The 26,803-nt window shown below is 39.0% G+C and overlaps 1 protein-coding gene across 2 annotated transcripts in view; it reads left to right on the forward strand.

Annotated features, from left to right (window-relative positions):
* Positions 1 to 26,803, forward strand: part of HMG20A (high mobility group 20A) — a 65,988-nt gene that overhangs the window by 28,463 nt on the left and 10,722 nt on the right. For both annotated transcript variants that reach the window (XM_021099019.1, XM_021099020.1), the window contains 5 exons: positions 9,130 to 9,222; positions 16,258 to 16,405; positions 18,808 to 19,020; positions 21,951 to 22,083; positions 23,550 to 23,581. In XM_021099019.1, the coding sequence (XP_020954678.1) occupies positions 9,134 to 9,222; positions 16,258 to 16,405; positions 18,808 to 19,020; positions 21,951 to 22,083; positions 23,550 to 23,581 (615 nt within the window). In that variant the 5' untranslated portion in view covers positions 9,130 to 9,133. The remainder of the gene's footprint in view (positions 1 to 9,129; positions 9,223 to 16,257; positions 16,406 to 18,807; positions 19,021 to 21,950; positions 22,084 to 23,549; positions 23,582 to 26,803) is intronic.

Below are 26,803 nucleotides of genomic sequence, written 5' to 3' on the forward strand. Positions count from 1 at the left end.
TAAATGTGTCAAGTTTGAACTGTGTGGCTATTTTTTTTAACTTTCTGAAGTCATAAGCATTATCAGCTTTTGGATTCGAAAGCAAATATAGCAGAATAATTTTGAGTTTCTCTCATTTAAACTGCTCTGTTAAACTCAAATGTACCTATTTGTTTTGTAGGGAAAATTGTGAATTTCAAAAGCAAAATATAGTAAAACAATTCTGGGTTTCTTTCATTTGAACTTTGATGTTAAACTGAAACTGTACCTATTTGTTTTGTAAGGAAAATTGTGAATTTCAAAAGCAAAATATAGCAAAGTCTAAGTTTTAAATTTTCTTTCCATTTAAACTGTTCTGTTAAACTGCAACTGTGCCAATTTATTTTGTGAGGAAAACTGTGAATTTCATTTTATTGTTCAAAGTGGTAAAGACTATTGATGGTTTTGCCTCCCTGCAGCTAAAGGGTTTTTTTGGTTTGGTTTGTTGTTATTGTCTTCAACTTTTGGCCGAAGAAAACGTCCCCACTACCTAGAGTTCTGTTTTTCTTTTAGGAATTCTTTGTAGAAAGAGAACTTAATTTGTATCAAATTAATTGATTGATTAAAATGAAGTTGATTAAAATGAAGAACACTTTGATGGGATCTATTTCCTTTTATTACACTATAGCTTTTATAAGTGATCTCTGACTTTCCTTAAAACATCATCATTTACTTTTTAGTATTCATCAGCTTTGAAAGGGTAAAAGATTTGGGAATTATTGACTGTAACAGAAAGGAACATTCTTTCCATCTCTTCTTTGCAGTGTTGCTTCACAGCTGCAAGTTTGAGCTGAAGAAAGCAGTGTCAAACGTAGGAAAATAGAGGAACTATGTAAGGACCCTTGCCCTAGAACTGTTAACTAGTAAGTTTTTGTTTGGGTCCTCTTTCTCATATATAGACTTCCTCAGACTCCAGACTTGAATCATTTTGTTTTGGAGGTAGAAAGGAATCCTGTCTGCCTCCTTGATATGAATCTAGATTCCAAACATGTAAGTACCCTGAGCTAAGTGTTCCCTCTCAGGTTTTCCTCAGTCGGTATTTTCTGTTTCCTTCAGATGCTCTGTGAACTTATCACACTACTAAGCAGTTACCTTAGTTGGTCGCCCCATCTATTCATCTGTGTTTCTTCCCTGTTTTTCTTATATTAAATAAATAGCTTTACACACATGAGCTACTACAGCCCTTGCATTTTTTCCCACTGTTTTGCCCTTCTTCGCCCCACTAGATTATGAACTGTAAAAGGACAAAATTTCTTGTTAATCTTATTTACTTCTATGTCTTTGATGCCTAACACAGTGAACATATAATAAACTGTGAAAAGCATTGCTTTTTCAGCTTTTTTAAAACTCATTTCCCTATTTTTTTTTTTTTTTTTAAAGCCTACACCACAGCTACAGCAATGCAGGATCTGAGCCACAGCTTGTAGTAACGCTGGATCCTTAACTCACTGAGCGAGGCCAGGGATCGAACCCATATCCTCACAGATACTGTGTTGGGTTCCTAACTTGCTGAGCCACAAGAGGAATGCCTCATTTCCCTCTTGGTAAACACAAAAATCCTCTATTCTTTTTTTTTGTTTTTTTGCTTTTTAGGGCCTGACTTGAGGCATATGGAGGTTCCCAGGCTAGGGGCTGAATTGGAGCTGCCTACACCAGAGCCATAGCAACGCAGGATCCAAGCCTCATCTGTGACCTACACCACAGCTCATGGCAATGCTGGATCCTTAACCCACTGAGCGAGGCCAGGGATCAAACCTGCATGCTCATGGATCCTAGTCGGGTTCGTAAACCTCTGAGCCACAAAGGGAACTCCAAAATTCCTCTATTCTGATATAGCCTTCGTGAGAATCACCAAGAAGTGAGTGAAAAAATATACACATGTATCTTTACCAAACAAGAACATTAACTCTCTGTATTTTGTACAATTAATTACTTCTGTTTTCTAAATATAAAATAAGATTATAACATTGAATATTATTGAAAATACCTTTTCAAATATCATATGGCCTCCTAGGTGGAATATTAACTGTCTTGGCCTTCCCTTCTCCCACCTACCTCCTGTCTCAACCCTCCACCTCTGCCTCATACACGCCTAACTTTTTACTATTTCATAGTACCCCAGTGTCCCAGGAAATTATTTGGGGAAGTACCCATACCAAGGAAGTTTTATTAGATTACTTTAAGTTCTGACACTGGTGCAGAAGTTTTTTACTTCTGCAGTTATCTCTTTGTTTTACTAATAATAAAAGCAGTGCTTGAGTAGGCTGTGCAGGAAGGGCAACTTGGATACCAACAGGCACCATGAAAAAGCCAAATATGTGGACTATGACCTCAAAAGGCAACACCCTACTTGTAAAATGACAAATTTGCTTTGCAGAGGAAAATGTTTTTTATTTTCTCTGTGTTATCGCTGTGCTTTAACCTGATATAAAACACTATTTCTAGATGTTTGGGGTTGGTTTTTTCCCCAGAACACATTTTGTGTTCTAATGGTAACAATTCTCCATCAAGGTTCCATTGACTGAGGAAAAAAAAAAAAAAAAAAATGCATGTACAGGGAGCAGACTATCCAGAAAGAAATGTAAACTGTGCCCAGTTTCTTTTGATCTGGTACATCTATATTTTTTAGAAAATGCCTATCTGAAAAGTTTACAAAACTCTTACTTGAAAAAAATCATAAACAACAATAGAAGATTTATGATTGTTTTAACCCTGGCCTCTTCCCTCTTCTCACTGTTGTCTAAGAGCAGTGTCTCTAGACCAAGGAGAATAACAGTCTATAAAATTCTGTGAAGTACAGCTACACACCACTTGACACCAAGCACAATCTTAGTCGCACAGTAAAAGAGCTCAACAAATGTTGGTTGTTGAAATATAAATTCTCTGAGCAAATGCCTTAAAAGGAGGCTGGATTATTGCCTTTATGGCCCCTCAAAACCACTAGATTTAACTTCAAAGACGTTGCAAGTAATATATTGTCAGTATAGCCTACCCTTTATGACTAAACAGGTTATAAGACTACAGTTAAAATATATGCAGGTCACAGGTAGATTCTATTCCTGGGTTTTGTTTTTTATTTTTCCAGTTATTTTGAACTGAGAAATTGGCTCTACCTTCAAAATGTATCAAGCCATCTGACCGCTTGTCATCTCCATTAGTACCACTGTAATCAGTCCCTCATCATCTTTCAGATGGATTACTGCAGTAGATTCCTAAGTGGTCTCCTTCTTCTTGCCCTTGACCCTCTCCACTCTTCATTCTTTCCTCAAAACCACAGCCAGAATGATCCTATAAAAATAGTTGATTTCGTGCCTTATCTACTCAGAACTTTCTAGTGGTGTCTCATTGCAAAGTAAAGCCACTCTTTACTGTGACTCTCAAAGCCTTATATGGTCTGGTCCCCTACTACACTCAGCCTACTGTCTTTGCCCCTAGTTCAATCCAGCCTGATGGCAACTGGCTGCCTCCCTCAGTCATACCAAGTGTACTTTGCATTAGTTGTCCCCCCACCCCACACCCACCTGGACCAGTTTGTCCTCACACAGCTTTCTCCTTCATCTCCTTCAGGTCTCTCCCCTAAAGTTACCTCAGTGAAGCCTTTCCTGGCCTCTGTTTAAAATTCCAGACACCCTCTTCCCTTGAACTCTTCCTGGCCTCTTTGCTCTCTCTTTTTTTTTTTCTTTGTACTTATCACAGTGTAACATTATTCATTTTACTTATTTTATCTTGATTTTTGTCTGTGTCCCATTACATTGAGCTCTATGAGGATGGGGACTTTTGCCTGTTTTGATTTCTGCTGTATCCCCAGAACATATAAAATGCCTCAGTAAATACTTGTTACGTGAATGAATCAGTTTCTCTATTATTTAGCTCCTAGACTAGCCTACTACATTTTTTTATGCTAACAGTAGTCATAGGAGCCTGCGCTCTAGATTCTAGGAATTAGCCACATTTTCTGCCTGCTCCATCCAGCACCCAACCAAACGCATACCTTTGTGCTCTTAGGTACTGAAACAGCCCCAAGATGTAAACTCTAATTATCTCCCCCATCCTACCCACCCTCCCTAAAAAATAAGTACGTAATTATTCTCAAATTACCTACCCTTATCTGTGCCCCCTCATCTCCACATCAAAACCTACAGGGAGAGAGTTCTTTACTTAATTTCACTTAACTGAACCCCAGCTAACCGCCTGGTGGGACTAGCCAGTGTTCTTATTCCCTGTGTAAAACATATTGATTAATGCCTACAGCCTACTGAATGCTCTTAACTAAATGTTCACAGCTGGGAGACAGTTCTGTAGTAAGCCTTTTTTGTGCTTTCACTTACTCCAGTTAAATTATATGCATATCAGGAGTTTCCATCATGGCTCAGCGGTTAACCAACCCGACTAGCATCCATGAAGACAAAGGTTCGATCCCTGGGCCTTGCTCAGTGGGTTAAGGATCTGGTGAGCTGTGGTGTAGGCCACAGACGTGGCTCAGATCGTGCGTGGCTGTGGCTGTGGCGTAGGCCAGCAGCTTCGGCTCCCATTCGACCCCTAGTCTGGGAACCTCCATATGCTGCAAGTGCAGCCCTAAAAAAGACCCCAAAAAATTGTGTGCATATCAAAATCTGTTTATTCTTCAATTCAAGTCTATCTTACAGTTAGTTGTATAATTACCATAAAGTTTTAAATTAATAAACTTTAATTTTTTAGAGCAGTTTTACGTTTACAGCAAAATTAAGCAGAAAGTACAGAGTTCCTATATATCCCATGTCCCCATATGTGCACAACCTCCCACACAATCAACATTCCCCACCTGAGTGGTACGTTGTTAGAGTCAGTGAGCCTACGCTGACACATAATCATCACGTAAATCCATATCAGGGATCACTCTTGGTGTTGTACCTTCTATGGGCATTGGCAAATGTATGACATATGTCTAATCATCACACAGAGTAGTTTCACAGCCCTAAAAATCCTGTTTCGCCTTTGCACTCCTGCCTCTCCCTTAACTCCGGCCTGCCACTCATCTTTTTACTGTCTCCGTAGTTTTACTTTATCTAGAATGTCATGTGATTGGAATCGTACACTGTGTAGCCTTTTCACATTGGCTTCCTTCACTTACTATTAACGTGCATTTAAGTCTCCTCCATGTCGTTTCTTGGCTTGTTAACTTATTTCTTTTTAGCACTGAATAATATTCCATTATCTGAGTGTACCACAGTTTGTTTATCCACTTGCCCACTGAAGGACATCTCTGTTGTAGTCAAATTTTGACATTATGAATAAAGCTGTTATAAACATCCACGTGCAGGTTTTTGTGTGGACATAAGTTTTTAATGCATTTGGGTAAATATTAAGGAACACAACTGCTGGTAGAGTGTGAATAATTTTGTGAGGAAGTACCAAAAGGTCTTCCTTAGTGGCCATACCATTTTGCATTCATTTCCACCAGCAATGAGTGAAAGAAAAGTTCCTACTACTCCTCATCCTAACCAGTATTTGGTGCAGACACTGTTTTGGATTTTAACTGTTCTAATAGATGTGTGGATGTCTAAAAGATCTCATTGTTTTAGTTTTCAGTTCCCTAATGACATGATATTAAACATCTTTGAAACGTAGTCATGGACTCTAAGCTAGATCCAGAAGGGAAACATAAAGAGTTTTGTGTGGTCAAAGGTCACTTGTAGTAGAACTGAAATGATAGGAGATAATGATCAGAGATTGGTATAACCAAGTAACATGACTTTTAAGGGAACTGGAAATTTTGCACAAAGGTCGTATTACGGAAAATGAGGGCAGAATCCCACCTCTCAACTCTGAGGTGTACTGCTGGGGGTGGAGTGGTAGGGAAGGAACATGAGAGGACCTAGTGAAGTGGGATTAATGTACATAAAGTAAGGAAAGGGCACTGGAAACAAGCCAAACCCAGAAAGCAGAAGTACAGACTATACTTGAGCATTGCTCCACACATTTGGAATGATACAGTCTCGTTGGTGAGGTCATCCCTTTTGTTGGGAAAGGTTACTAGAACAATCTTAGTTGAGAAACATTTCTTAGGCTCCACCTGAGTTCCTTTATGCTGGCCCTGTGTTGACCAAAGCAGTGTTCTGATTATGATTAATGGTTTAGTATAATCCTTATTACAGTTTTTATAAGTGTCACTAAAATATCTTAAATTGACACTCTTATACATCCATTTCTCTTCAGTGAGTGATTAGTGTTAGGATTTTTGAACTTCCAAAGCCATAGTCCAGACCCTAGTTTAAAGCGTAAGCCCCAAGGTAATACCATTTTTTTTTGAAGGTTCCAGGTAGACGCCTTCGCTGGGTGAATCTCTTCTGCGAGAAAACAGCTGCATCATGGAATTCCCATCATGGCACAGTAGAAATGAATCCAACTAGGAACCATGAGGTTGCAGATTTGATCCCTTGCCTTGCTCAGTAGATTAAGGATCTGGTGTTGCCATGAGCTGTGGTGTAGGTCACAGATGCGGCTCGGATCCTGCATTTCTGTGGTTGTGATGTAGGCTGGCGGCTACAGCTCCAATTAGACCCCTAGCCTGGGAACCTCCATGTGCTGCGAGTGAGGCCCTAAAAAAAAAAAAGAAAAGAGAAAACAGTTGCATCATACACCTGTTTCTGTAACCTGCAGTGGAAAGCTAAACTTGTATATTGCTTTGCCTGTGTACATGTTTCTCTTCTTTCCCCTTCCAGAGCAGCATTCATTACATTTCTTAAGTATTTTGCATAGAATTTCAAAGTTTAGCGTGACCTCTGTACTGGGACATTATCAGGCACAGATGCTACACTGAAGGGCTTTTGGTGATCAGTGGCTTGGTAGCTGAGATTCAGTTTGAATCACCCCCTCATGGACCATATGAAAGCAAATTCTTGCAAGATCCTAGCCAATTATTGGGAATCATTCTAATTTTCCAACTTATTAGACTGGTATAGAGGCCTTTGAGTTTCACTGGACTTTTCCTCATTTCCTTCTCTTGTTGATCTTGGCCCCTTAACTTTCCACCCACTTTATTACTCATTTCTTAGGGACCTGACTACTCAATAACATTAGAGAAAATAAATCTGAAGCCATACGGGTTGAGTAAAACAAACTTAAGAGAAAAAAGAAATGTGTGTTCTCTGAACTTCTTTGTTTATATGATCTGTTTACATGTTGTTAAGGTTGTGTTGTCCAGCTGCCTCCCCATATTTCAAAAATGACTATATTAAAAAAAAAGAAAAAGAAAAATGACTATATAAGATATCTGGGAAACACTCTAAGAGGGTCATGTTTTCATTCATAGGGAATGAAAAGTCACTTCATTTGTCCCCCACCAGATAATATGTCTTCTTTTGAGGTGTAGGAGGGATACCAAGACCTTTAAAGGCTGAATCTCGAAAAGTCATTTACTTCTAAGGAGACTTTTAGAAAGAAGCCAGTTAAATGAGTCCTTTTAAGGTTTGTGGAAATAAACCTGGCTATTTGAATGTTTGCTTGTGGTTTATAATTAGACTATGTGGCATCTAATTGATTGGTTTTCTTTTGGTAAAATGAATATTGGTATAAGGTGATATTAGCAGCCCTTAAAGCCCAGGCTCTAATCTGGTCTGTGTATAATGAGAATTAAAACATAAGTGCACTTGTGTCATAATTATCCTAGAAAACATCTAAAATGGCATTTTGCAGTATTTGTTAGAGCCCTTTGTAAACCCTCCTAACTTGAAGGAACAAACTTCTTGAATGGGAATTTCCTCTCTGCCTTCCATCCTCTACCCACTGTAACAGGTAATGAATATACAGAGATGCATTTTTTTCACATAACCTATTGAATTTGGACTACTAAGTAACAAAGAAGTGAAAACAAGAAAATATGTAAGAATAAGAAGTAAATCATCAGTTTTGGAAGTAAATTATTATATTGAACATTTAATATAGCATCAGTGTCATCTGCATTTTCTTCGTGTTTCTACCTCAGCGGGATAAATCCTGGCTCTGCTTGGGCTGCTGTGCTTTCCTTTTAATTGCCATTTCACGAGGTCTGCTTAGCAGCAGCACCTGAAATAACTGCTGAGGGAGCTCCTGAGTGAATTCTCCTAATTTGCTTCTCAATTCTCCTAGTTGATTGAGGCACTTTTTTTCCTGAGTGGTTTGCAATTCCACTTAAGTGGCTGATGTTTGGGGTCACTACTGAATGTTTTGTTTGAATATCACTTTCATTATGAAAAGAAGGCTTCTGCTTTTAGCTATATGGGGTGAAGCCCTTGGTGGCAAGCCTTGAAAGGGAAAAATCTTTCCTTGTAATGATATGCTAAATGAAATTACTCTCTTTTTCACTTTGTCCTTTTATCCTTTCAGCCTGAGAACCCAAGTTCTTATGATTTATTTATTTTCTTCAATTAAGCTTAGTTATTTCCTATGACACAGGTGCATGTTATTTTCACTGTTGGTCATCACAGTGATGTAGAGCATGTTTCTGACCTGGAAGTGTGGTTTCTTTCATTTTGAACCACATCAGTTTGCCTTCCATCCTCCGCTTCCTTTGCATTATTTCCTTTTGGAGGGCTCAGTTTGTCACCATTTAATCTAAGGATGATTCATCTGGGACTGAGAACCTAAAATGCTATAATAACAATACCTTTCTTTATATAATAATACTCAAAGCACTTACCATCTTAGCTCTGTTTATGAAGCACTTTCAGTTTAATCCTTCACAATAACCCTGTGGGTTAAGTCAGCAATTTCATCTGTGTCTAAGATGGTGAAATTGTATCTCAAAGAGGCTGAACAACTCACTCAGGGCTTCAGTGCTTCTGAGCTACTCTGCTTAACAATTTTTACAGGAAACGAAGAATACTTTTGAAGATGTTCTGAAAGAACAAAAAGGAATTTTCCAAACTGTGTCCTGGTTGTTAAAATCTGTTTTTAGTCTGGTCAGTTGATGAGACCAGGGATAAAAGCCCAAAACTGTAAAGTTTAAACTGAAATCAAGAAAATAAATATTTAGGTCAATTTCTCTTCTGCTGCTGATGTGATAAAGTTAAGGAAGGCTGGCTCTTAAATTAGTGCAACTTGAACTGGAAGTAATTGAGCCATTAATTTTTTTTCCTTCTCTCTTCCTTTCAGAGAGATGGAAACCTTGATGACTAGTTCCACCCTGCCTCCCCTTTTTGCAGATGAAGATGGCTCCAAGGAGAGTAATGATCTGGCTACAACTGGGTAAGCAGCTTAGGGACACTGGGCCTCTGCCTAGGCTTCACAACAGCTTCTGACAATGTATGAGGTGCTAAAGGAGCGGCTTTATATCATAAAAACCGAAGGTAGGTTTGTTATGCTTTGCAAAGAGAACGAGAGCCAAGAGCCGTTGTAAGCTGCTCTGTAATCTTCACTGAGCTGTCATTTGCAATGTTTTGGTTCCTGTGAACTGGAACCTGAATATATGGGATCGAGGAAACATCAGTGACCCCCGGTTAAGAGAACTACGTAGCCACCATTAAGGAAGTAGCTGCCACAGGGCTAGCTCCAAAAATCAGATCTGTTTTCTGTCTGAATTACCACAGATAATACAATAGTTTTTTCTACAAATGTTAGATTTATTTATTTATTTATTTATTTATTTATTTTTTTTTGTCTTTCTGCCATTTCTTGGGCCGCTCCCGTGGCACATAGAGGTTCCCAGGCTAGGGGTCCAGTCGGAGCTATAGCCACCGGCCTACTCCAGAGCCACAGCAACTCGGGATCCAAGTCATGTCTGCGACCTACACCACAGCTCACGGCAACGCCAGATCGTTAACCCACTGAGCAAGGGCAGGGATCGAACCCACAACCTCACGGTTCCTAGTTGGATTCGTTAACCACTGAGCCACGACGGGAACTCCAGATTTATTTTTTGAAGATCAGATTTTTAGTTAGGTTCTTTATTCAAGATGCCTCAGAGCTCTAGCTGACTTCTGTTCCTCCTCACCCCACCCACAACCCCAACTCCTTTCTGTGGAATTTTTGGACAGATATATAAAGGAATATAGAAAAGGGCTAATAGTAGTAGTCCCTCTTTCATTGAAAATCTCTGTTCCACTTGAATTTGTATCTTTTCTATTTAGAAGTTATTTGCCACAGAAGAAATGTATTCACTAAGAGATTGAAGTGCTAGCTAATCCCTAAAATGAATTATTTTAATACTCTTTAGAGCTCTTTAAAAATAGACTACACTTTATAATTCTCTTTCCTTCTCTGACATTCACTTCTTAACTCTTTAATATCTGCCTTCTGACTTTATTCAGATGAAACTCCTCTCCAAGACTTTTCTAAAGGCTGTCTACTTGCTGAATCCAATTCATACAATAAAAATGCTCTGAGTGTCTGCTGTGTGCTAGGCACTAGGTATTAAGCAATAACCCAAACAGACAAAAATCCCAGCCCCTGTAGGGCTTAAATTCTACTGCAGAAATCAGACAATAGAGAGGATAAATAAAATGCCTACTACATTGATAAGAACTATGGGTTAAAAAATAAAATAGGGAAGAAGGATAGGAAGGGTTTGGGGTGCCATTTTGGATAAGATGGCCCAGAAAGGCTTTATAAGTGACTTGAATAAAAACCTGAAGGAAGTAGCTAGTCTACAGTTATGGAGGAAGATTATTCTAGGCAGAAGGATCAGTGAGTATGAAAGTCTTGAGGCAGGAGTGTTTCAACCTTTTAGAAATTGCCAGGAGGCCAGTGTGGCTGTAGCAGAGTATACCAGGAAGCAGGGGCAATAGGCTCCATCAGTGTCTCTCAAACTTTAATGCACTTATGAATTGCCTAGAAGTCTTATTAAAAATGCATATACTGAGTCAGAAAGTCTGAATTAGGGCCAGAGATTCTACATTTTAATAAGTTCCCCGGTGATGCCAGTGCTGCTGGTGTGGGTCAAGGGACTGGATCATGTAGGATCTTACAGGTCAGAGTAAGCACTTTAATATTACTCTCAGTGAGGCAGGAAGGCATGAGGGGATTTTGAGCAGAATGATATAACCTGACATTTTTTAATAGTATCCCTGTGGCTGTTATATAGAGAATAGAGTGAAGGGAGCAGGGGCTGAAGCAAGGAGACCAGTTAGGATTCTATAATAATTCAAGTGAGAGATGATGACTCAAAGAACTTCACTTGTGACTTTAACAGGAGTATTTTTGGCAGAGTAGAAGGGACAAAAACCTCATTGGAGTGGGTTTTGAAGATAATAGGAATGGTAGGTGGTGAAATGTATAGAATTCCAGATATATTTTGACAGTAAACCAAACAGGATTTGCCTGAAAGACCAGATGAGATGTGAGAAGGGAGAAAACAGTCAAAAACAGCTCCAAAATTTTAGCTTAAGCAACTGAAGGGATGGAATTACCATTAAATTAGATGGGGAAAACTGAGCAAGTGGGGGAGGAAATTTTAGGAGCTTGGTTTTGGAGGTTTTCTGTTTTGTTTGTTTGCTTTTGCTTTTTAGGGCCACATCTGCAGCATATAGAAGTTCCCAGGGGGTCAAATTGGAGCTACAGCTGCCGACCTACGCCACAGCCACAACGTGGATCCAAGCCGAGAATGTGACCTACACCACAGCTCATAGGTACACCGCATACTTCAACCCACTGAGCAAGGCCAGGGATTGAACCATTCTCATGGATACTAGTTGGTCTTATTACCACAAAGCTACAACGGGAACTTCCTGGAGATTTTTTGGTTTTTTTTTTTTGTTTGGTTTGGTTTGGTTTTTTTTTTTTTGGTTTTTTTCCTGGAGATTTTTTAATTGAGGTGTTTATTAGATATCCAAGCAGAAGTCAAAGGGCAGCTTGATACAGGGCTCTAAAGCTATGGGTTGCCTAAACTAGAAAAAAGAAACTTGGGAGTCAATGTATAGCTGATATTTAAGGCCATGGGACTGGCTGAAATCATCAAAGGAATAAGCACTGTGTAGGCAGAAAGGAGAAGAGATGAGCACTGTGCAGATAGAAAAGACCCAACACTGGAACTCGGGGATACTCCAGCATTTAAGAAGTCAGGGAGAAAAGGAAACTCCGGGGGTACCTTAAAAGATAGCAGAAAAAAAGAGGAGTGTGTCAGAGTCCTGGAAAACAGGTTAAAAAAAAAAAGTATTTCAAGGGAGGAGATGAATTGCGTTGGATACTTCTGGAGGATCAGGTAAGATGAGGTCTGAGAAATGACACTGGATTTAGCACGGAGGTCACTGGCAAACTTGACAAGAGTTGTAAACACTTATTTCCTTTGGGTTGGTTGGGTTTAGGAAAGAATGAAAGGAGAGCAGATGAAGTCAAGAAATATAAACAGTTCTTTCCAATATAACCAAGTGAAGTCAGTAAGTACCCCCCATCCATGGTTTCACTTTCCATGGTTTCAATTACCTGCTGTGATCAGCCACGGTGAGAAAATATTACATGGGAAATTTCAGAAATAAACAATTCCTAAGTTTTAAGGTGCCCACCATTCTGAATAGTATAATAGGATGCACACCATCCCACTGCATCCTGCCTGAGACGTGAATCATCGCTTTGTCCAGTGTATCCCACCTTTTAGTCACTCTGTTATTAGATTGACTGTCACGTTATCTCAGTGCTTGTGTTCAGGTAATTCTTTTTTTTTTGCTCTTTAAGGCCTCATCTATGGCATATGGAAGTTCCCAGCCTAGGGGTCTAATCGGAACTACAGCTGCCAGCCTATGCCACAGCCATGGCAACGCCAGATCCAAGCCACGTCTGTGACCCACACCACAGCTCACAGCAACGCCAGATCCTTAACCCACTGAGCGAGGCCAGGGATCGAACCCGTAACCTCATGGTTCCTAGTCAGATTCATTTCCACTGCGCCACAATGGGAACTCCCTTTTTTTTTTTTCCAGGTAATTCTTATTTTACTTAATAATGACACCAGGAGTTCCCATCGTGGCCCAGCAGAAGCAAATCTAGTATCCATGAGGACACAGGTTCCATCCCTGGCCTCACTCACGCAGTAGGTTAAGTATCCAGCATTGCTGTGGCTGTGGTGTAGGCCAGCAGCTACAGCTCTGATCCAACCCCTAGCCTGGGAACCTCCATATGCTGCAGATTCGGCCCTAAAAAGACTAAATAAAAAATACCCCAAAGCACGAGAGTTGTGATGCTGGCAGTTCAGATACGCCAAAGAGAAGCCGTAATGCGCTTCCTTTAAGTGAAAAGGTAAAAGTTCTTAATTTAATAAGGTTACCGATATCTGTGGTAAAGAATGGATCTTCCATCTGCAAAACTGTGATGAAAGAAAAAGAAATCTGTGCTTGTTTTGCTCTCACATCTCAAACTGAAAGATTTAGAGCCATAGTGCATGATAAGTGCTTAGTTAAGATAGAAAGGGCATTGAATTTGTGGTTGGAAGACATGAACAGAAAACAGGGTTCGGTACTGTCCACATATCCACTGGGGATCTTAAAACATACCACCCTCAAATAAGGGGGAACTGCTATACAAACACTTCCATAAAGGAAAAGAGAAAAGTGAGATGGAATCAAGGAAGTATGTATGGTTTCCAGATAAAGAGTAATAATGCCCCATCTGTTTGCTAATTAGCTGATCTCTCAGAGAGAAGGAGGTGAGGAAGTGAGGCTGGAGAGAGCAGAGTTGCTGAAACCTGGCTTTTGAGTAGGCTGGAGGGCGTGGGATCCAAGGCACAAATGGAATGGTTGTTGGCTTTAGTTAAGAGCACGGACAATTCATTCATCGGAACAAAAGAACCTTTTTTTTCTCCCAGTCGTTATATGACTTGTCATCTTTAAGGAACTTGTCATCTCTGAGGCATCTGAGGCTTTTGACCACTCCCTTTGATTCCTTTACATTTCAGTCAAGGCATTCACAGCATTGGTACCCTTTCCCAAACCTAGTTTTCATACTGTACTGAAATAAGAACATGCAAGAGTTAGTTACTTAAAAATTCGTGGCACAGTTGAAGTGAAGAATGACAGTAAAAGAAAAAGGCATCCTAAGGCATCCAAAATGATTGAAATATTTGGAAAACAAAGGTGCCAAGATCAAACTGGTTCTCTGATGACACCTCTTTTTAGAGAACATCATTAGCAATGAGTCCATAACTTCTTTTATCTACCTTTTTTCAAGAGACCTCAAAAATGTAGGAACCTCCTAGTTAAAATAATCTATTTTTTCTAGAAAGGGTCAAAAAAATAAAATTTATTTCTTTTCCAGGACAGTCTGCATCTGCTTTCATTCATTTCTCAGTCCCCTGTAATCTGGTTTTTACTCCCATAGATAGAACTCCTTAAAATTGAAGACCTTCAGATCTTCAAATCTAACAGATAATTTTCATTCTGTCTTATGCGACATCTGCAACTTTTTGCCTGTATAATAACCCCTTCTCAAAAGTCCTCTTGCCTTGGTCTCTGTAACAGTATTCCCTCCTAGATTTTGTAAGGCCCTCCTTGGTCTTTCCCAGCTCATCTAACACTTGCTCCTACAATATATTGTTCCAACAGAGTTCTATCCTGACTTTTCACTGTCTTTCTGGAGAATATCTAGCACTTTCCCATTAGTTCCATGAGCTGATGCCTCCCAAAATGTCTCCCGCCTTTTCTTCACTTCTCAGAGCATGTTTCCAGCTCCACTTAATTATGCCATGAGGGTTTCAAACTTAGCATTTCCTCAACGATCTTTCTTACACACACATGCTTGCGCGTGCGCACACACACACGCACACACACATACCAGTCGTTACCTTGGTTAAGAGTACATTATCGCCCAATCTGGAAACCACAGAATTACCTCTGACTTTCTTTCCCCCTCACTATTTCTTTTCAGTCGGTCATTGTACCTCCTAATTATCTTTTAGTCCTTCATCTTCCCTATTCTCCTACCTGCCCTTGTCTCTCACTTAGTCTACTGTAGTAGCCTCTGGAAAGGTTTCCATTTCTCCTGTTATACCCTGTTCTTTCTACCTGTAATAATGTTGGTTACCTGGTGAATGCCAATCCATCTTTTAAGACCTTCTCCATAAAGTCTTTCTTCCTTTTTTTTTTTTTTCCAGGGCACCTACAGCATATGGAGGTTCCCAGACTAGGGGCTCAATTGGAGCTGTAGCCACCAGCCTATGCCAGAGCCACAGCAATGCCAGATCCAAGCCACGTCTGCAACCTACACCACAGCTTGCAGCAACTCTGGATCCTTAACCCACTGAGTGAGGCCAGGGATCAAACCCGCAACCTCATGGTTCCTCGTCAGGTTCATTTCCGCTGCACCATAATGGGAACTCCTTTTTTTTTTTTTTTTTTTTTTTTTTGAAGTCTTTCTTAACATTCTCTCCATACATATAAAATTCATCATCCCCTCTACAGTACTTGTATGGTGCATTTTACAGACTTCTGTTTCAGTACTTATATTGCATTGCAATTATTTTTTATAACCCTATGGAGTATACATTCTTCCAGAATAATAACTAATTGCTCTCTTGTACATTTTCCCCCACTTTCCCAGTACCTAGCAAAAAAACCCAAACTCTAGCACAGGGTATTACCTTTATATCCATTCCTTTATCTTCATGTGATTAGGGAAGGTCAGTCTAAGATCCAGCCATCATCTGTACTGTCTTGATTCCACCTTTCAGAAGGATGAGATCTGGTTTGCTGACTCATCTAGAACAGAATGGTAGGAATAGAAAATCTGTATCTCTGATTTATTAACATTTATACCTGAATTTACCGAACTTAAACACTAGAATCCAAGAAGGAGTAGCCTCTGGAACGTACCATAAGAAATATTTCTTATGCCCTTAAAGAACTCTTTGTGATAAGCGTAAGCAAATGATCTCTACAACTCCCATTCCTATTCTTTTTCCACTAATAGTTTTTTTTTCCTTTTATTGCATTAGAGATAAGTAGCATATAAAATATTTTTATATGAAAAACTGCACATAAAAGTTAGCTGCATGCTCAAAACTAAAATGTGAAGTCTGCATTGAGGGGAGAGGTAATTTGTGGGGGAAAGATTATAGTTGTTTCTAAGGAGACTTCATGGAACTGACCTGGTTCAACCAAGCACTGAAACCTTGTTTTAAAATGCTCTGTAATCGCTATGGAGCTATTGTTTACATTTACACAGCATGAGGTGGGAAAATTAATTCAAGAGCTGGCGTGTAATTTTGCGGTCCCTGAAATTTATCTTGCCCCTTGGTTAATGAGGAGGTTTTGAGACTGTTGAGACTGAACTTTTCCACTTCTGCCTACCATTCTTCAGGTTAACCCATCCAGAAGTTCCATATGGTAGTGGAGCCACATCATCCACTAACAATCCAGAATTTGTAGAGGATCTCTCCCAAGGTCAGTTGCTTCAGAATGAGTCTTCAAATACAGCAGAAGGCAATGAACAAAGGCACGAAGATGAGGTAAGCTGAAGCATCTGCTCCTGTTAGTGGTCTCTGAGGCTTCTGAAGAGGCAGTCAGCAAGGCAGTTGATCCAGGTGTTCATCCCCTGGCCTCCTTACATTCTGCAGAATTTTCTGTTTTCTGTTTCTTGTTTTACACAGACTACATATTAATGGTTTTAATATGATACAGAGAAAGGTAGACTCTTTTTTCCCCTGCCTAAAAAATTTATACCTGCATCAGATTAGTTGCTCAACAAGTACTTACTGAGTTGAATGATTTAATTGAATAAGTAATTAATGAGGAGTCCAGGTGCTGTTATTCAAGACCACACACTTCTCACAAAACCCTGCAGCATGCAGTCATATGTGGCCAAAGGATTGTCATTCACCCTCCCATTGGGGGCATCTTTCTTTAATTCACACAGAGGTTCTATATGGGCCTGGGCAGTCATGCCCTTGTTGGACTTTCATTGTTCCTCAGAAATGACTGATTGCCTAGTCTATGTTTTAAGGTTTTTTGGGTTTTTTTTTTAAGCCATGAAAGAGTACCACCATTGATTTTTGTCTTTATTCTTATTTTTGAAAGAGCTGATTCTTCTCATGCTGGCATTCTTAAAATTTTTGATGAATGCTTAAAGCTTCTTAAACATCTTAAGTCCTTAGTAGCTTTACTGTTAAATGTTACTAGGTTTGCAAAACAAAACAGGAAGGAAAAAAATCTGATACAAAATATATCATTTGCCCCATGCTGAACTATTGTACCATTTTAAATATGGAGGAGTACAGTATGGTAAGTAGTATTTAGATATTTTTGTCCCATTTTGCTTATCTTTTTCTTCTCTGAAATAAGAATGCTTATATCTATAAAACTTTAAAATTATTAATTGATAGGCTATGTGAATTTGTAAAATTTGCGCAAAAGTACCTTGCATCTTGTTTATCATTTATTTTTATTTTTTTATTTTTTTTGTCTATTTAGGGCTGCACCGGCGACACATGGAGGTTCCCAGGCTAAGGGTCTAATCAGAGCTGTAGCCACCGGCCTATGCCAGAGCCACAGCAACGCGGGATCCGAGCCGTGTCTGCAATCTACACCACAGCTCACAGCAACGCTGGGTCCTTAACCCACTGAGCAAGGCCAGGGATTGAACCCGCAACCTCATGGTTCCTAGTCGGATTCATTAACCACTGAGCCACGACGGGAACTCCCCTTGCATCTTGTTTAAAAGGACAAAGAAAAAATACTTCAGTCCTCTTTTGAAATTTTTGGGGGGATGATTTCATCTTTTTTTTTTTTCTTCTTTTTTTCTGTCTTTTTAGGGCCGCACCCATGGCATATGGAGGTTCCCAGGCTAGGAGTCCAATCTAAGCTGTAGCTGCCGGCCTAAGCCAGAGCCACAGCAACGCGGGATCTTAGCCGCATCTTCGACCTCACTACAGCTCATGGCAACACTGGGTCCTTAACCCACTGAGCAAGGCCAGAGATTGAACCCGTGTCCTCATGGATGCTAGTCAGGTTCATTAACCCCTGAGCCACGACGGGAATTCTGGGGGTGATTTCATCTTTTTTGCTATAACTAGTAACATTAAGACCTCTGCCTTTAAAAATTAACGTCTTGGAGTTCCCGTCGTGGCTCAGTGGTTAACAAATCCAACTAGGAACCATGAGGTTGCAGGTTCCATCCAAGCCTAGGAACCTCCATATACTGCGGGAGCGGCCCAAGGAAATGGCAAAAAGACAAATAAATAAATAAATAAATAACATCTTAAGATATAACTCATCAAGCCAAAGAAGTAGTCTTCATTTTGGATATATTATAGTTGCTGAAATTTTTCTAAGTCTTAGAAATTAATTTTAAAATCTGTATTGCTCTCTGCTGTGGGAAATAAACTGATCTTTGAGTGGTATCAGTGAGAAAGACCCTTCATCAATGATGTTAGTTCCTGTGCTACATTTGCCTGTTCTTTTGCCCAGTGCATGGTACAGCATCTTGTTCTGATCTACTGTAGCAATGTCTGCTTCTCTGGCACAGAGTTCTGTATGTGCTGCATTCTCATTTAGAACATTCCCCAGCCAGGAGTCAGGACTTGTTAAGTTCATATGAAGGCCAAGGCTTTTTGAGCATGGTACCTCTTATTCTTATCTGTTGGGGTTAGCCCTAAAATAGCCCCTGAGTGTAACAGTTTGTAACATAGCACATAAAAAGGTCTGCAAGTGAACCCTCTGGAGTCCCTTCTTGAAAACTGCATTGCAGTCATTTGTACCTATAACAGATTTGGAAAGCTTGAAAATATCCAGGGCCTTAATGGTGGGAAAATGCAATTCTTAATCCTGTTTTGTTTTTTGGTGTTGATTGTTGTTATTTCGGGAAATTTTTGCTATTGTAATTTGATCTAGGGTTTTTATTTCGCCTTTGTAGCAAAGAAGTAAACGAGGAGGTTGGTCCAAAGGAAGAAAAAGGAAGAAACCTCTTCGAGACAGCAATGCACCCAAATCCCCCCTCACAGGATATGTCCGGTTCATGAACGAGCGTCGAGAACAGCTTCGAGCAAAAAGACCAGAAGTCCCATTTCCAGAAATTACAAGGATGTTAGGCAATGAATGGAGTAAACTTCCTCCTGAGGAAAAACAGGTAATTGTTCCTATTCCTGATCCTTTGCTTGGTTTTGATTAAATCTCAAAAATACCTTATATCAGAAAAGCAAAGAAAATTGCCTGTTGATTCTTCACTTTTGTCATGGTGCCTAGGAGAACAGAATAGCAGGGTCCTTCACAGCTCTTTTCTCCAGCTCTGTGGTTTTTACACTCTTTCCGAGTCTGCTGCAGGGGTGTGAGCAGGAGGGACTCTAGGACCCCCCTCAACCAAAGCAACTCCACATTTATTTGCTTTATGTCCTAAAAATTCATAAAAGATTTTTGTAAAAAGTAGTTCACCAATAAGAAATCTGTCAACATAATTTTATTCTATGGAGTTAAATGAATAAAGTCATGAGATAAATGAGAAAAGGTCCTTTGATAAAATTTTGTTCACATGAAATTTTTAAGAAAAAGATTTTACTGCTTTAATATAAACTTTTTTAACTGGAGTTCTGGCAGATTTAACCTACTATGGAAAATAAAGCAAAAACTATTTGAATTCTTTCTCCTCCAAGACAGAAACTAACCCTATTGCCAAACTGAAACAAATCCATTTGTTGGAGAGATTTGAGTGGAATTAAAGACAAGATAACCACGAACTCATTGAAATGCCACAGAAGTGGTGTGATGGTAATGACTGTGGGAATAGTTTTGGGTTAAAAGGTCCCAGTATTCTCAGCATCTGAAATATATCTATATTTCTTTTATGCCTTACATTCTTTAAAAAGGACTCCAAACAGACTAAAACCAAATTGGAAAATACTCTTGGGAATTAACTGAATTCAAAAAATTTCAAAGAGATCAGATTGAGTTGCAATTTGGAGCTCTGTGCTTGTGGTAGCAAGCTAATAGAAAACAGCGTGTATCATCCATTGTTTTAGTGCTAATGTATAAAGGGATCATGAGCTGTACATACTAGGCTACGCTTTTCTCTTTAATTTTTTTATTTCAAAATTAGTACCTGCTCATTGTTTAAAATATTTTCAGGCAGTACAGAAGTATGTAGAGAAAAAAGCAGAAGTCATCTCCAGTGACAGCCCACGGGGATAATTAACAGTAGTTAAGTAGGGCAAGGGTTTTTGTGTTTGTCTTTGTTTTTAATTTTTTCTTTCAATGTAATTTTTCAAATATGCAAGAAGTTACAAACGTAGAATAGAACAGAGTACACCCAAATACCCTTTACCCAGATTAATCTAGTATTAACACTTTTTCTCTATTTGCACATGCTCATACTCTCCCGGGAAAGCTTGGGCACACTCGTGCATTCTCTCTCCCCTCACACACACACACACACACACACACATACATCATAGTCCTATACCCTTAAATATTTCAGTGTGGATTTCCTAAGAACAGACATATTCTCTCACATAACCACAGTTTAGTTAACAACCTTACTAAACACTATACTTTTATCTGACCTACCATCCATATTCCAATTTTGTTGGTTGACCTAACATCATTCCTCTGTAACATTTTCCCCCTTCAGTTCAGATTCCAGTCCAGGGGGTCAGCTTCTGCATTTAGTAGTCAAATCTCTAGATTCCTTTAATCTGGACTATTTCCACAGCCTTTGGTTGTCACATTGATATATTTTAAGAATACAGTCTGTCCCTCTTCCTGCCCCTCCTTTTTGTTTACTTTTAACAGAACATTCCTCATTTTGATTTTGGATGTTTCCTCCTGATTAGATTGAGGTTATGCATTCTTGGTCAGAATACCACATAGATGGTGTTGGTCCTGCTCAGGGTATCATGTATGCAGGCACACGATATCCTTTTGTGTAATGTTAATGTTGCTCACTTAATAAAGTTTTTTATTCTCCCTTATAACTAACAATCAATCTGTGGAAAGACCACTTTAAGAACACGAAAATAGTCTGTTCCACATCAAAATTTTGCCCTAGATTTAGCATTCATTGATGACTTTTGCCTGATCTAATCTTTACCATCATTTTGCAAAATGATGATTTTCCAACTCTCTCACTCCCTCAGCATTTACCAGTCAGCCCTCGGTATTCCAGTCTAAGCAAGAGCCCTCTTCCTCCCTCCATTTATGTATTTGTTTGTTATTTATTTACTATTGGTATCGGCAAAAGAATTTTTTCCCAATAGTTTATAATTTATTACTAAATACTCTAAGATATTCATTTAGGTATTTTGATACTTGAATTGTCCCAGAGTTAGCCAGTCGGTTGTCCCCTACATCCGGCTCTTAATGTGGGATAAAGCTTTTAACATATTTCTGACTTCATTTAGAAGCAGTGTTTTTATACTTTATTTCTTAAACTTAATTGATGAATGAAAAGTACAAGGCATTAAACAAAATTATCCTAGTAGATCAATGAACTTTGTTTAAATAATTCATATCACAAAGCATGTAGATACAGGCTCTCTCACAGTAGTTCGTTTTAGGTCCACTGGATGAGGTCATTCTTTTTTATGCTCTTTATGTCTCCACTCTTCTGGCTCTTAAAAGGCCCATTGATGTATGAGATCATCCCCTCAGAATGGGTTGGGGATAAAGACACAAAGTAATATTCCATCCTTTCCCCTGGGAAGATTAATTGTGCCTATGTGGTGTTTAGTCTTCTTGAGGATTCTAGTGGCCATGTGTAGTTCTATCTATAGGATTAGAGGAAGAACTATAATCATGTTCTTGTGAATTTTTTATGAGAGTGATCTCAGTAGAACTTGTCTTCAATAAGTTAGAAAAAGCCATAAACAGTCTTAAAAGTCAGAATCACCTATTACTTTTATAATTGAGCGTTTTTTTCTGATTCACGACTTTTTTTTTTAATTCTCCCTTAAAGTTATTCCTCACGTGTACTTTTCTTTCCATGTTCTAATTGTCCTCTGTTTTCTTCACAGAGTTCATTGGTATTTTACTTCAATAAGATCTATTTCTTGAACATTTCTTTCCTAGCGCTACCTTGATGAAGCAGACAGAGATAAGGAGCGTTACATGAAGGAACTGGAGCAGTATCAGAAGACTGAGGCCTACAAGGTCTTCAGTAGGAAAACACAGGACCGTCAGAAAGGCAAATCTCATAGGCAAGGTATCAGAACCAGAACCAAATGTATCTGTAGTTTGTTTTTGCATGATGGGGTGTCACAAAGCCTACTATTAGAGTGCTAAATATAAAAGATACATTTCTCTCATTTCTCTATTATACTACATTCACTTAAAAACATCTTGGAGTTTTATTAAAATCACATCGCTCTCATTTAGAAATTTCAGTTGGTATTTCCATATCCAGTATCAATTTGGCTTGTACTCTAAGACCCCTTGTAGTTGCCCTGTGCTTTTTTTCTTATTCAGTTTAGGCATTTCTCTGCCTCTAAACAAATCTGCCTACTATGCTACATAATTGCCTTGCTTTAACACCTCTAAGCCTTTCATGTGATCATTGATGGCCTTTCACTGACCATCCTTTTAATTCACTCATTCATGTGTGCCTGTATTCAAAATATGTATTGAACACTTCCTGTTACATATCAGGAGCTAACCTAAATATTAAGGATGCAAAGGTAAACAAAACAGTCAAAACCCCCATCTTCACGGATCTTTTAGTTTCCATTAAAATTGTTCATCACAGAGTTCCTGTCATGGCTCAGCGGAAACGAATCTGACTAGCATCTATGAGGATCCTGGGTCTTGCTCAGTGGGTTAAGGATCTGTCATTGCTGTGAGCTGTGGTGTAGGTCCCAGATGTGGCTTGGATCCCACATTGCTGTGGCTGTAATGTAGGCTAGCAGCTACGGCTCCAGTTCAACCCCTAGCCTGGGAACCTCCATATGTCGAAGCTGCGGCCCTAAAAAGACAAAAAATAAAATAAAATTGTTCATCACACTCTTACAAGGATTGCTAAAAGTTCCCCTACTTGAGGAAATACTGCCAAAGCTAAGCCTGACATTACTTAGCTATTGCGTCTTCTCCTTTGGGCATCTTGCCTGCTAAACTATAATGTTGTGCAAACAGCCTTTGGCATGTATTTCCTGTCCACTCTATTCTCCTCAAAGATAAGAATGATGTCTGCTGTTTCTCATGTCTTTTTTTTTTTTTTTTTTTTTTTGTCTTTTTGCTATTTCTTGGGCTGCTCCCATGGCATATGGAGGGTTCCCAGGCTAGAGGTCGAATCGGAGCTGTAGCCACCGGCCTACTCCAGAGCCACAGCAACGCGGGATCCGAACCTCATCTGCAACCTACACTGCAACTCACTGCAACGCCGGATTGTTAACTCACTGAGCAAGGGCAGGGACCGAACCCGCAACCTCATGGTTCCTAGTCGGATTCGTTAACCACTGCGCCACGACGGGAACTCCCTCTCTTATGTCTAATTGGCTAACCTGTAAGATGGAATTCCCTTTAACTTTTGTTAACTGACTGATTAATAAAGCTATTATATTTTGAGAGCCCACATATACCAGCAGTTTTTGTAGTTTGGCACAGTCATTTGCTTGGGTTTTGTTACTGTTTTGTTTTGGTTTTCAGCTTAATATTCTTATTCTTTCATATTTTTAGATGCAGCCCGACAGGCTACTCATGATCATGAGGTAATTAACTTTCTGTCTACACGTTGTGTGTATGTGTATGATATATGTATATAATAGTGATGCTATTTGAAATGCTATTGGACCATTTTTTTAATCACAGCAGAATATTTTCTGTCCCATAATTAGGACTGGGTTAGTTGCCTTTAGCTCGAGGATGCTTAGCAAATGGCAGACACTTATGTTATGAATCTGTCCTTGAACTAAACCCCTTAACTCCAGCCCCTCTTGTGACCCAAGAATTTTATTCGCTTTAGATGCTAAAGATGGCTAGAGCTTGGAGTGAGGTGTAGAAATGAGGACCAACTAAAAGCTGTAAGCTGACTATAGATTAACATCATCAGATACTTTATTCCGACTCCCAAAAAGTTGTTACTTAGGGAATTTGGCATTTAATTTAAATGAACTATTCGACTACAGCATGTGCAGAGCACAAGTGACAGTTATCTTGGTTCCTATGCCTCCTTTCCTGCTGGCACATATTTTTCTCTGGCCTTTTCCCTTCCATTTGGTTCAGCCTCAGCAATAGGATTTAGGCCTATGTGTAGGCTACGGTTAATATATGGTTGTAAGAAATTAAATTTGTGGTAATTTCATGCTTGAAAATGCTCAATGACTCTTCATTGCTTACTAAATCATATTCAAATGTAGCAATCAGGGTTTTCTGTAATTAAGTCCCAATTTCCCTTTCCAAATACCTTAAACTCTCATAATTCCCATATGTAGTTTATGTACTTAAAAGCCTTTAATACTGGAGCTCCTGCTATGGCTCAGTGGAAAGAAATCTGACCAGCACCCATGAGGACAGAGGTTCAATACCTGGCCTTGCTCAGTGGGTTAAGGATCCAGCGTTGCAGTGAGCTGTGGTGTAGGTCGAAGATTCGGCTCAGATCCCGCATTGCTGTGGCTGTGGCATAGACCAGCAACTGCAGCTCTGATTCGACCCCCAGCCTGGGAACCTCCATATGCCAATGGTTCGGCCCTAAAAAGACCAAAAAAAAAAAAAAAAAAACCCAAAAACTTTAATACTCACTGTCCTCCAGGTGCTTCATCCTTCTCTGCCTCGTGCCTGAGCTCAAATTCTTCCTTTGACACAAATACTTTCTTTCCCTCACTTATTTTTTTCTATTACCCTCTCCCATTATCCCATTTTGCCTCTAAATTCTAGTCATCTATCAAACTCTACTTTAAGCTCCATTTCCTCCTGCAGCCTTTTCTGTTTCCTCCAGCTCCCTTTAAACCTCATGGCTCTCTATATTTTTCTTAACGCACTTAGCTGATCTGGCTAAGGTGCTGAAGTTACCTGAGTGTTTCAGTTATTAACACTCTTGGATTGTAATCTCTCTGAAGGTATACACAACCTAGTTTCCATCTTGTACCCATCCTTGTACCACCTAGAATGATGCCCTTGCATAGAGGAATTCTTCCATAAATATTTACTTATTTTTATACAAAAATAACCCCCGCATTTGTTGAAATGAGTGGAAATGTTCACAAAAAGAATTTTCTTTAAAAAAATAAAAAATAAAAAAATAATAATAATTTTCTGATATACTCTTTTGTATGTATTGGATTTTTTACTGAATCAAGGAAATCATTTTTTCAAAATAGTAACATTTATCTTGGAGTACTCATGCCTAATTTGGTATTTGTGACCTTCAAAACAGAGAAAACTTTTAGATTCACGAGTCAAATAGATTTATTACATCCATGAATTATGAAATGAGAAGCATAGTAAATATTAGCATTTTATTCTTAAATATATCCTATATAAATGAAGTTATATATGAAATCTCGGCTCCAATTAGGATGAATTTTTTTTTTTTTTTTGCTTGAGAAACTATGTACGTACGCTTTTATATTTCAAATCATAATTGAACAGTGTTGTAAGCTTTCCATATTGCCGGATACTTGTATAATTACTTATTTCTCCTTCCTCGTGTGCCCACCCACTAATACTGTGAAACTTCTGTACTTCTTTTTTGCCCTATTAAGTAAGCATCCTTTATAGTGTCTCTATCCTTAACGGATAATAAAAAAAAAAAAACTTGAACAGTAATCTAAAACATTAGATCTCACATTTTCTATTCAGCAACTGATTCCTTTCAACATTATGGATTTTGCTGGCCAAACCATATGTGGCATTTTTGTCTTTAATAAAGTTGGTAGTTGCAGTCAGAAAAGATTTAGTAGATTTAGTCAGTCATAGAAGCTGAAGATTTGAGAAATGAAGCTTTTTATTAAAATACATTATTTAGTATGATATGAATTTCTGTGATGCATAAAAAGGAATAAGTTTCTGTGTGATTTCCTTGTTTCAGGATTAGACACATGAAACCAAACAAAGCAAAGGAAAGAATAGGTGAAGAGGCAGCAGTAGTTTCTTAAATGTGTATACAGTAGGCTCTGTAATTCTGTCCTGTGTATCCTCTCATCGGGATAAAGTTATTTTAGTAAGGTTATTGACTTAATTGATGCCCCTCACTTTTATCTATTTTTATTTTTCATTGAATACTATCTTACTAGATAATTTCAAAACAATTGCAATAAAAAAACTGGCTTGACAGTTTTTAAACATAGTTACACATAACCTCTTGGTATAATAAGAGTTAAGAAAAATACGAAAGCATTATGGAGTGGGGGGGGCACAGAAAACCCCCCAGAAAGGAGGACCTGAATCAGACCTTAAAGATGATCCCTTTTGTGGGGGCACTTCAGGGTGGGTAGGATGACTTGAGCAAAGTTATAAAGAACTTTATAAAGAGCCAGTATCTTGCAAAGTGTCTAAAACATCCAGTTTCTTAATACATGCTTATTTCCCTTTCCTTATCCTTAGGGGTAAAATGACAAATGCAGTAGAATAGTCCTCAAGCTCACTTCAAAAATACTGAGACCTCAGAAATCTTCTCAGTTGACCCCCTCATTTTGCTGATGACGAAAAGGACTTGCCTAAGACAGGAAAAGAACTTCCCAGAATCACTTATTGAATTAGTTAGAGGCACAACTGTGACTGAAACCCAGGCCTCTGCAGTCCAGTCTTAATGTAGCACTCTTGGCAGCACATGCCACACTATATGGAATAAACTGTTGAAGGTTAAAAAGGGCCTGGACGCCTGGGATGTCAGCAAAATTTGTTGCCACTTGAGACAGAAAACAATTTGATTTGTGTATATGTAGTAAAGAAACCTATTGTATTCCTTAATGGAACTTAGATTCCTAAGACAT

This window comes from Sus scrofa, chromosome 7, assembly GCF_000003025.6.
Source record: "Sus scrofa isolate TJ Tabasco breed Duroc chromosome 7, Sscrofa11.1, whole genome shotgun sequence".
In the NCBI taxonomy this organism is placed as follows: Eukaryota; Metazoa; Chordata; class Mammalia; order Artiodactyla; family Suidae; genus Sus; species Sus scrofa.